Source organism: Hoplias malabaricus, chromosome 11, assembly GCF_029633855.1.
Source record: "Hoplias malabaricus isolate fHopMal1 chromosome 11, fHopMal1.hap1, whole genome shotgun sequence".
Taxonomy (NCBI): Eukaryota; Metazoa; Chordata; class Actinopteri; order Characiformes; family Erythrinidae; genus Hoplias; species Hoplias malabaricus.
The window spans coordinates 34,621,128-34,633,292 of record NC_089810.1 but is presented as its reverse complement, the minus strand read 5'-3'; the positions used below and the strand labels follow the sequence as shown (position 1 = coordinate 34,633,292).

The following is a 12,165-nucleotide window of genomic DNA, read 5'->3' as shown; positions in this document are numbered from 1 at the left end:
CTCAATTTTTGTTTTGCTCTGTTGAACCTTGTCATACCACTCTCATACACTGAACAATCATGAGATTAGGATCACCCACCTTGTATCTACACCCACTGACCATGCAGGAGCACTTTTAGTTCTACAATTGCAGACTGTATTCGCTGTTAATCTGCATACTTTGTTTGCCCCATTCACCCTGCACTTCAATGGTCAGCCACCCACAGAGCAGGATTGATTTGGGTGGTGGATCATTCTCAGTGCTGGCGTGACACTAATATGGTGGATCAGACACAGCAGTGCTGCTTGAATTTTAAACAGTGTCCACTCACTGTCCACTCTAAGACACACCTACCCCTGTGGTCCACCCTGTAGACATAAAATCCAAGACAGTTTGGTTGGATTGGTGATCCTCTTGTCCTTCGTAATTGGACTCAGGAGCCAATCTACAGAACGCTGTTTGATGGATATTTTTTGATTGGTGGACTTTTCACTCCAGCAGTGACACCTAGGGGTCAAAAAAACTCCCGCAATGCTGTTGTGTCTGATCCAATCGTAACAGCACAGGGTTACATTTCTTTCAAAACCTGCCTCAGACAGAGCTGTCTGCAGTATTTGTAAAGTGAAATGCAAAGCTGGCCCTGGCAACACTTCTAACCTGAGCTAACACCTTGCAGGAGCTAATCTCTCTTTCACACATGAACTCCGGAGACTTTCTAGAGAAACTCCAGAATATCAGGTCCGGAGATGTCCCGGAATGGTTGTTCCCACATACAGCACACAGCGAGAGATTTGCTGCCTCGGGGGCTCTCATCTCAGCAAGAAATAAAATACATACTTTAGGCGTGTAGAAACTCCAGAACATTTCCTGAACTGTTCTCACATGCGCTGACTCAGACTTCACCCAGAGGTTTTACTAGGGCGTGAGGAGGAAAGTCCAGGTAAGATCCAGGACGAATATTGCGGGTGTCTTGTTCACACACGCACCTCCTCCGTGTAAACTCACGTAACATTTTCTATGTTCGTCAAAAGAATCATTTCCATGCCACTTTGTATAAAAAGGATTAAACAAATGTGTTTATTCTTATTTGTGCTCTTCATAAAAGATGTCAAAACAAACCCTTCTGCCTCTCTCAGGGTATACTTACACTAGGCAACCTGTGTTGTGCCCGGGCACATTTGTCCCTTAAAGTCCCCTAAAGACTAGTGCTCAGTGCTGTGCATGGTTCACCGAATTTGAGCACAGTTTTGCATCAGTGTGAGCATGAATGTGTACTTAATCTCTGTGCTCTGATGCTCATTGGCCCTGTGTAAAAGCATCTTAATTCAAAATAAAGCCACAGCCTAAAAGTTCTTGGTGAGAGAACACTGAAAACATTATAAACAGAAATTCTATTGTATATCTCAATGCCCCCTGCTTCCCAAGAATGATACACAGTATAAAAGATGATGCCAAATATACAGTTGCCACACGTGGCTGAAACATCTAAAAGAGGTTTAATTTTGGTGATTCACATTTTCTAGATCAGTAGCCACAAAATGTTGAAATTGAGAAGCTTCCATCTTTTTTACAACTGAAATAAAATGTTTTGTTATTACAGAGTTTGTAAAATAAACCCACCCCCCAAAAAATTCTCTCTATTATTCTCTAATATTCATGATGTTATTGTTTCAGACAAAAAAACCCAAATGGTAAATGAAATCTTTTAACTCGTTTAATATGTAATGTGTTGTGTCCATGGCGGCAGTTGTTGCGGTGTTGGAATTATGGGCTAAAATTATGAAGCGATACTACCCTTCTCTGACTGACGTAAACCGCTTTTTAGCTAATGGCTTACACTGCTAAGACAAGGTGTTTGATCACTAGAGCTGCAAGTTACATTTGTGTGTTAAAACACCCTGAGCAACGTGTCTGTGTTGAGTGTCTATGTTTTGCCTTGTTGTATTACCTGTGCTTTTGAGTGTGGATTTGTGTGTTGTTATATATAATAACATTCACCCTGTCTCTGTCCACAGAAACAGTGTCTCTCTGTCAGTGCGACCCCACTCTGTGTCTGATCCAGATTCTGAAGCTGGAAGTTCAGGTCTTCAGGAGCAGCGTGAAGGCAGCAGCAGCGTTAGCATTAGCAGTATTAGCGTTAGTCGCTCTCTCAAACGAACCTCCACCTCTGAGCAGAACAGCAGCAGCTCTTATTCGCCAAGCCCGGCGAAGCGTCCTAAATCGAGGTCTGAGAGTTCCGCCCCCTCGACTACCCCTGCGGCCCCCGAGGCAAAAGCCAAACCCAAAAAGCGCCGTTTAGCATCTGAGCCACCTAGGGCCGCAAGGAAGAGCAGCCCAGGCCCTAGCGGAGCCTCATCGTCCTCGTCTCACAAACGCAAGAAAGCAGACGCCTCTTCATCATCCTCCACGTCCTCCTCTTCCTCCTCCTCTTCCTCATCTCTTGGGGGTCCGCCCCCTCCTCGCAGCGAGGCCGGACGCTCAGCCAAACTCTCCAACAAACTGGCGTCCAAACCGGCCTCAGCCAAAGCCCCCTGCAGCGCCGTCACTGACTCCTCATCCTCCTCTGCTTCTTCCTCTTCAGCCTCCTCCTCTTCCTCCTCCTCAGCCACTGCCGGAGTCAACAGCTGCGCCCCCCCACAGGTATGGGCACACCACATGTAATCACACTACCAGTGGGGGAAGCGGTTAATGGTTGCAGGTCAAATACACAAGATATACCCTACACACATCCTGAAAAAACACCTAGGAATTATTAGAGAGTAAATTTACTGTGAGAGAAATCACCTGGAAAATAAGATATTTGATATCCTCTTTAAATGCTAATTGATACCTGAACCACGATACAGTTGGGTCATAAATTAATTGACATTGCATGTGTTTGTGTTCCTCAGGGAGCTCGGCTGAAGCAGGGTAAAGACCAGAGTAAATCTCGGCGCTCTCGCTCAGCTTCCTCCCCCTCTCCTCGGAGGAGCAGCCGGGATAAAGAACAGCCCAAAGCCACAGGGTCCTCCAAATTTGAGTGGACATCTCGATTCAATCCCAAAGTGAACCTCCCCAAACCTAGACTTTCTCTCCCCGGATCGTCCAAACCTGAAAACTCTAACAAACCAGGACCTTCGGGACTGCAAGCCAAACTTGCCAGTGAGTATATAAGTATACTTTTAAAACATTATAAAAAATCTTACCTGGGGGAGGGCTCACACTGGGGTCTATCACAATACCTCACAATTTTTATGGCATGCAGTTTACTGGGGACATGGAATTAGTTTTGGGGAGGACAATATTTTTGGATTAATGAAAAGCTAAATACTTGCTTTATATTTTTATCTGAGAGTTTTAGTTTTTAAACATCATTCTCTAATCCACACTGAACATAAAAATATCAGCAACAAGATTAAAATCTAAAGACCTGTCTTCAAATACCACAGAAGAGCTTCTGCAGCACAAATAATTGAGAAAGCTGATGCTGGCTCTGATAGAAGAGTTGAATCAGAAGAGTTGCAGCTTGCTGTGTATGAGGCTTCATACCAGTTTGTACCATTGGCTCCCTCACGTTTGTGACACTGTTGCTGTTTGTGTTTAGTTGTCTTGCCTTGGACTTTTTTTGGAGGGTAGTAAACACTGCATACTGAGAACATCTCACAACACCTGGCATGACCAAAACATTTGGACTATCACAATTTGGTCCTTGTCAAAGTGTCTCAGATTCTTAGGGTTGTGTTCCTCCCTGTTTCCAACACCTCATTTTCAAGAACTGACTGTGGCTAATATGTCCCCCATTTTCACAGGTGTCTCTGAAATGAGGCAAGTATTGTAGTGACTTTTACCTGTTAGTTTAATCTTGTGGGTGATTGGTCTATATTAAGCTATGATGGAAGAGCAGCCCTTAAAATTATTTAGTAATTTCTTAACATAACAAAAACCTGTATCCAGCAAAAACAAGTATCCATTCATTCTAAAGCAATGTATCGCTGCCCAGTCATTCTACATGTTAGTAGCCTACAGCACAAATCCGGGCCAGTCAGAACAGTGGTAGTTTACGTATCAATCTTGCAAGCAGTAGGTAAAGTAGCCTTTTTTAAATTAATTAGGAATGAACAGTATAGTTAAACCTGTGATGAAAGTTATTTTTCCCTAGGGAAATGCATGAAAAAAGTCTCCAAGCATTTAAACTTTGTGCTGTTGTGTTTTATGGATGAACCCCCAGGTGATGGTTTTATTAAATGTGTTAAACATGTGACGGACTGAAGTTAGTTTCCTAAGATATTTCAAAGTGCAACACAAAGGATGTTATTCATTTCTTCATATCAATGACTAGATGTGTGGTTCTGCTGACTTCAATTCATTGAGGGAGCTCTGTTCTGGAGCTGGATGTTGCGTGTTGGGGCAGAGAACTATAAGAAGAACCAGTTCAGAATCTGTTTGTGTGAATTTACATATCTTAGACTTGGCAGATGCTCTTATCCAGTGGTACTTACAGTGTAATCATGTAAAAGTGAAGGTGTATATTGGTGATGCACTTACAATTCTTGTCTGCCATGAAACAGGTAGGACACAAGTTGCCTAATAAATGAATCTAGGAAGCAACACTAAATTAACCACATGATTTCGTTTAACAGGGCTAAATCTGTTCTGTTTTATGAATCATCATGTTATAATATGATAATATGAAATATATACTATAAAGAGGTTTTATCTAGGTTGCAAAATATCATGAGAACAGTAATATATTTTAATGTCACCCACCTCATAATTATCATATTACTCTGAGCTCAGAAACTGAGATGAGTTAATATTTAATAATAGTGGTGTCTTGCAGTGTTAACTTTGTTACAGTAATAATGTAACCATGTAAATATTTGTGTAAATGTTAATGTGCTGGTGCTGATGGAGTATTAGAGTAATGCTGATTACTGAGTACTGAATATGATTGGGTTCGTCTCAGGACTTTTGGGTTCTAGATGTGACTGAGAACCGGTTCAGGTTTCACCCTCACTGAGCCAGAGCACAGACCTAAATATAACCCACACTCGGCTAACGCTACAGCACTAGCTGCTCAGCTCACTGCAAAGTGGAGGAAGGACAAAGTTCTCCTGGTTTCCTTTGTGTTCAGGTAAACGTCAGCCTCCTCAGGAGGGTCAGAACGTATGTTGAGGTGTTTGGGGAAACTATGGACTACAGAACTGTCATCATGTGTTACGGGTGAAGTTAATAGGCCTCAGCGTTTTGTATATTTGTATGTGTAACTCAGATCGGGTTCTGCAGTGAAACCGTGTGTTTCGACTAGACCTGGTTTGAAGTATTAATTCTTTTAGTACACTTCAGTACACTAGATGGTGCTGTGTCTTTTGCTCACTGAGATGCAGAAGCTTAAGTTCACTCAACAGCACACACACCAGCAAGACAGTAAGCTTGTGTTAGCTATTTACAGTTAGTCTAGTTTGCTATCATTTAAATATTCTTAGAGCAGTGGGCTAGCATTTAGATATTTTGAGTCGGTTATTTTTAGTTAGCTGATTAGGCTTGCCTCAACTATTTTTGGTAAGAAAGTTGGCTAGTGTTAGCTGCGTACCAGTGGGACAGGAACCAGTGAGGAACCAGGAGAGGTTTAATACTCTGAATTCAGGAGGCATCTAGTAAGTCACACAAAATAATCAGCTGTGTTGGACAAATGTTGCCTGCAATGTTGGATATATCCAGACCTGGAGCAGGTCTGGTTTATGTTCTGTATTTGTTGCCGTGGAAATATCCAGCTGGGGGAAATCCATGATTATGACAAACTGAGTTTAAAATTAGGTAGATAATCATATTTTGTCTCTCGTGTGAAACCTCACACAGGAGCAGTGAAACACTCAGCAAGTAGTGTTTATACATACACACTCTGATACACACAATCTCAAACAGGGCTAAAGACTACCAAACTAAAGAGACTAACAGACTAAAATAGACATGGGAGGAGAGAAAAGCTCTATTAGGACACCTCCAGGACAACAGTGTTTTGTGCAGTAAAACTTGCTGTCTGTAAAGAATGTTTTTGTGGTTGGTGGATCATTATGTCAGTCAATGGACTGCTTGCCAAGTGCTACGCATTCATTGATTCCCATTGCAACGGTGGGTGCAGCGATGCTGTCATTAAATTAATTTAAATTCAGTTTATTAGCTAGCATCAGCTCAACTCTTCTGTCTTGTGTGTGATACGGATATAAATATCACCTCCTAGCTTTTCAGAAGTGGAGTACATGTATATTAACAGTTCAAAGCACATATTAGTACTCTTCACTGACAAAATTAATTTGTTTCTGGTGACTTGGCTCTTCTTTCATACCGCATAGTTAGGGTGAATCCCATTTCACTCCTTGCCCTTACACCTTTGCTCTGCCTTACATAAGGGTAAAGTGTCTCACTTCTTGTGTGACTGGATGGGTAATGTGAAGGGTTAGGACTATATAGCTCTTGAAACTGAGATTTTTCAGGGGTACACTCTGGCTTGTTGTGAATGCAAGATGGCCACACAAGCAACGAGAGAAACCCTCAGATTTCAGTATTTGTTAAAAACTATGATAAGTATTGTGTAAGAAGACTGGGATGTACAGTGGTGTGTCAGAAGGGGAGTCCTAATACTTTTGTCCACATATTGTACATGTAGTGTAGTATAACATAGTACAAAACGGTAATTTAAAAAATCAATTTAACAAAAATGCAGGCGCGTTGCAAAATGCACATCCTTCGACTGTTTTTCCTGTAGAATTTTAAAGTGATATACAGAATGGATTATGACCTATTCTAAGTGGATTTTACACATTTTAATGTGTAATATGAATCTGCATTAATGATAAAAATGTATTCATCTGTGAAAGCACCCCAGAAATGTTTAAGCTCATGGCGAATTCTTTGTGATTGTTGTAAAAGCTGTAGTTAAAGATATGGCATATAACTCATTTACTTGTTGGACTTGTGCTTTGTGTTTTCTAAAATATACTTGGTTTTCATTTATAACTGATGCATAGACAGATGGGGCAGTTGTCTCTGGAATGGTCTCTCAAAAACATGCTACCAACTGACTTGGCTGAATGTGTTTTTATTAATGTTACTAGTAAGTGTTCTTTAGTCATAAGCATATTAAACACATACAGGTAGTATTAAAAAAAAACACAAATAAGTGCAACAGTAAGGTTTTAAAAATATTAAAATATTTTGGGATGTCATTTTTCTGACATTAGAAGCAGTTCTGAAAAAATGTGTTCTTTTTCTAAATGAATATAATTTGATAATTAAATGTGTCTGACCTCTCTGATTACACTCCACTGCTGTTTCCTGTCTGATCTGTTTTTGGATACATTTTAACTCTTCGCTGAGGGTGGTTAAACTGATCCACTGTACTTATGAATGAGTCACATCACACACAGTGAGTCTGACTCAGACCAGAAATGCACTGTGTATCTTTAGTCCCTTTTTTTTGGTCAGATTATGCACATGTTATTTATAAGACTGATATGTAAAATAGCTGCTAACTTAGCCAAATGTCTCTGTTGTTTACATATGGAGGTTTATAATTGATGCCTGAGCAAATACTTACAAATCGGATTCCAAAAAAGTTGGGACACTAAACAAATTGTGAATAAAAACTGAATGCAATGATGTGGAGATGGCAAATATCAATATTGTATTCGTAATAGAACATAGATGAGAGAGCAAAAGTTTAATCTGAGTAAATGTAACATTTAAAAAAAAAAAATATGTTGATTCAAAATTGCACAGTGTCAAAAAATCCCTAAAACGTTGGGACAAGTGGCTGGAAAAAGGAAATTGAGCATATAACGAACAGCTGGAAGAAAAATAAACACTAATTAGGTCAATTGACAACATGATTGGGTATAAAAAGAGCTTCTCAGAGTGTCAGTGTCTCTCTGAAGCCAAGATGATAAGAGGATCACCAATTCCACCATTGTTGCACAGAAAGATAATGCAGCAATACCAAAATGGTGTTACCCAGCGTAAAATAGCAAAGAATTTTAAGTTATCATCATCAACCGTGCATAACATCATCAAAAGATTCAAGGCTCCATTCAGAAGCCTGCATCACTGATGGTATGGGGTTGCATGAGTGCTTGTGGCATTGGCAGCTTGCATGTCTGGAAAGGCACCATTAATGCAGAGAACTATGTTCAGGTTCTAGAACAACATATGCTCCCATCTAGACGTCATCTCTTTCAGGGAAGACCCTGCATTTTTCAACAAGATAATGCCAGACCACATTCTGCAGCAATCACAACATCATGGCTACGTAGGAGAAGGATCCGGGTCCTGAAATGGCAGCCTGCAGTCCAGATCTTTCACCTATAGAGAACATTTGGCGCATCATAAAGAGAAAGGTGTGACAAAGAAGGCCCAAGACGTTTGAACAGTTAGAGGCCTGTATTAGACATGAATGGGAGAACATTCCTATTACTAAACCTGAGAACTGGTTTCCTCTGTCCCCAGACGTCTGTTGAGTGTTGTAAGAAGAAGGGGGGGATGCCACACACTGGTTAAAAAAATGGCCTTGTCCCAACTTTTTTGTGATTTGTTGACGCCATGAAATTTTGAAACAACATATTTTCCCTTAAAATGATACATTCTTTCAGTTTACACTTTTGATATGTGATTTGTGTTCTATTCTGAATAAAATATTAGATGTTGGCACCTTCACATCATTGCATTCAGTTTTTATTCACAATTTGTTTAGTGTCCCAACTTTTTTGGAATCCGGTTTGTATTTTTTAGTAAATGTTAACATTTGTTTATTTTCTAATGCAGATGTATTGTAGATTTTTGTGGTAGTACTTTTGAATCATTCCTGTTCTGTTTCTAATGAAATATTCACAAAATGTTGAAAGATGATCTTTACAAAGGAACGAAAAATGAGTGATCTGAGTTTTGTTTTGGTGAAACTAGTTGTTATTGTGAATGGACAATCTGAAATCACAGTAGTAAACCAAATGCAATACCCAACTACAAAAGACAATCTGTGCCCTGAATGTGAGTTAAATGTGTTTGTGGTGGTTTAGAAGAGGTGCTGTTTAATAAATCATCCATTCAAATAAATTGTCCCAATGCACTTCTGTTATAGACTGTAGTTTTGCTGATTTCATAGTTTTTGTGAAAATTGTTACATTTGCATTTAAATGCCTTGAGTGTTCACAGTAACTTATTTATTTATAGGCTTGAGAAAATCCAGTAAGAAGCGTAGTGAGTCTCCCCCAGCAGAGCTCCCCAGTTTTAGGAGGAGCACACGCCAGAAGACCACGGGCTCTTGTGCCAGCACCAGGTAAAATGCGCACATTCAATGCAGTTATACACATACCTGCACAAGAAAACATCTGCCTTATACAGATACATATGGTAAACATAAACACACCTGCACAATTTAACATTAACCACACAAACAGGTAACGTTTAACCTCACACACATTCCCAAGGAGAAACATCATATTTCTAAAGGTAAACACACCTGCTACACAGCTCTCTCTGCTATCTCTCTCTCTCTCCCACATAGTCGGCGAGGCTCTGGCCTGGGAAAGCGCGGGGCAGCCGAAACTCGCCGACAGGACAAAATGGCGGACTCTGACAACAACCAAGACGGAGCAAATTCGTCTGCGGCTAGAACAGAGGACACACCACAGGGAGCTTCAGGTAGAGGCTCACAGTGGGAAACTCAGCAATAACTTTAATACAAATTTAGTGCACTTTAATTATGTGTATTGTTAGAAATTCGGCATTGAAGAGTCAGGAGACTGGAGTTTGGCGTTGACTGGAGTTTATTTAGACATACACAGGATCATGTATGAGTACAGCTGGATGATCTCATTCTATCAAGATGACCTGAAGTTTGGAAACTGGAGGTTCTGAGGTTTCCTCATGTGCATGCAGAAAAGCACGGGCACAGCTTGGTCATCAGTTTGTCACCAGTTCAGTCTTTAGCCAGTTCATTCTGTACCCAATCCAGTCTGTTCTCAGTCCAGTCTGACACCAAATATTTTAGAAGAGCCTTATTGGAGAAATGGGGGAAGGGAATAGGAGGAAGGACATGAGTTTGAGGTGGGGTAAGAATTAAGGTGTGAGTCAGGAAGGGGGGAAAAGGTGAGAGAAAATGGAAATCGGGAGGGATAGGAGGAAGAATAGGACTGAGAGGAGGGGTAGGTGTGATAAGGGTGATGGTCAAAGAAAAGAAGGAGATAAGCTAGAACAAGAGGTGTGAGGGGAGTGGTTTAATGAAAGACATAGTTTCTCTCAGTATGTAAATGCACAACCTTAACCCTTGCATTTATTTCTGTCTTTCTGTCCCTCTAGCCTCTAGTTCAGTAGCTGGAGCGGTGGGTATGACAACCTCAGGAGAGAGTGAGTCTGATGATTCTGAAATGGGCAGACTTCAGGGTAAAATTTGCTCTACTACTTTCTCTCTGGCATTCACCTCTTGGTCTTTTATACACTTCTCTGTAATTCTAGTGAATTTTGTGGATCACTGTAGTGGAAATTTATTAGTGTGTGTTGTAAGTTTCTTACAGTAGGTACAACAGTTAGTTTGGTAAAAAAAAATCAGTCAGAAACAAAGACTGGTGTTTGCATGTGATGTTGAAACTAGAACGCTAATAAAGTTAAATGGAAGGCTGTATGCAATTAGCTCAGATCTCAGTGCATCTAAATCATCAGATACAATGGAATTTGGCTTCTATTTACCAGCTTTGTGTTGTGCTTTCTTTGTTTAACATTTAGCTCTGCTGGAGGCCCGTGGTCTCCCCCCTCACCTGTTTGGACCCCTGGGACCCCGAATGTCCCAACTGTTCCACCGTACCATTGGCAGTGGAGCTAGTGAGTACCACACACACACACACACACACATTTGTCTTTTGTAGACACGATGATAGAACATGCATCATTAGAGAATCTCAGAACCTTAACCATAACATAATTGTGTATAATTATGCAAAATGTAAAGACTCCTTGGCACCCTGCTTTCCATACCCTGCCCAGTTTGTAGACACTTAAAACAAAACAAAAAAATGACCAAGGCCCACAAACATTTATTGCCTGGTGGCACTTGAGTTTCCCGTGTGCAGATTAAAATAAGGTTTATATCTGTTTGTATCTGTAGGTTCTAAAGCTCAGCAGCTGCTGCAGGGTCTCCAGGCGACAGGTGATGAATCTCAGCAGCTGCAGGCTGCTATAGAGATGTGTCAGCTGCTGGTGATGGGGAATGAGGAGACACTTGGAGGATTCCCAGTCAAGAGTGTCGTTCCTGCCTTGGTCAGTCTTCACTTATAACAGCATGTGTTTATTTTATATTACATCAGCTACAGATGTAACTACCCCCAACATTACAGTATAAAAGTGTTACTATTGACAGGAATATCAATTTTTTTTTTCCAGTGGCATCTAAAAGTTCCTTCTCCACACTTTAATCAATCAGATTGTCAAGTTAATTTTTTCCCCAGTATTACACTCAAACATAGATTTAAAATTATCTGGTCATAAGCAGCAACGCCCTATTTCAAATAAACCTGTTAGAAATGATCATTAGTGCTCAAAATAGTTTTAGGATAAAATGGTGATTAACGTGACCTGGTGAGTGATGCGATCGTCATGGTACTGTCTATATGGCTGCATTCTTATGTGTCGTGTCCAGTTTGATTATGAGATGCAAAACGGGTTTTATAATGGCAGCCTGTAAACTGTTTCAACATGATCTACCAGCTACATAATTTAATCACTCATGTAGCTGAAGACAATGAGAAGTTGAAATTATAACTACTTCAGTACTCAAAGCGAATGAATTTCAAAATCTTTAAGTCTTAATTTAGCTTAATATTAATTTTGCCTAAAAAATACCATGTTAATACTCTTTGAAAATGTATTCAATGCCGTTATTGCTCTGCCCACTGGTGCTCAGTGACATCATCAAAAAACATGTTTCAGAGGCATGACTGCGAGTATTGTTTAGCAAGATTATAAGGAAAACAAGCGTTTTTAAATGTTTAATATTTTTGTAAATATTTTTGATTTATTTATTTATGTATTCATTCATTTACATCCAAATAACTGATTCATCTTTTCTTTCAGATCACACTGTTACAGATGGAGCATAATTTTGACATTGTGAGTAGCTATTCACTTTCCCTCTTTTATTCAACATATTTCTACACTTATGT

At 40.2% G+C, this 12,165-nt stretch overlaps 1 protein-coding gene across 6 annotated transcripts in view; it reads left to right on the top strand.

The window, feature by feature from the left end:
* Nucleotides 1-12,165, top strand: part of trip12 (thyroid hormone receptor interactor 12) — a 39,760-nt gene that overhangs the window by 8,794 nt on the left and 18,801 nt on the right. For all 6 annotated transcript variants that reach the window (XM_066684626.1, XM_066684625.1, XM_066684623.1 and 3 more), the window contains 8 exons: nt 1,996-2,620; nt 2,872-3,121; nt 9,182-9,287; nt 9,516-9,652; nt 10,310-10,393; nt 10,733-10,828; nt 11,112-11,263; nt 12,077-12,112. In XM_066684626.1, the coding sequence (XP_066540723.1) occupies nt 1,996-2,620; nt 2,872-3,121; nt 9,182-9,287; nt 9,516-9,652; nt 10,310-10,393; nt 10,733-10,828; nt 11,112-11,263; nt 12,077-12,112 (1,486 nt within the window). The remainder of the gene's footprint in view (nt 1-1,995; nt 2,621-2,871; nt 3,122-9,181; nt 9,288-9,515; nt 9,653-10,309; nt 10,394-10,732; nt 10,829-11,111; nt 11,264-12,076; nt 12,113-12,165) is intronic.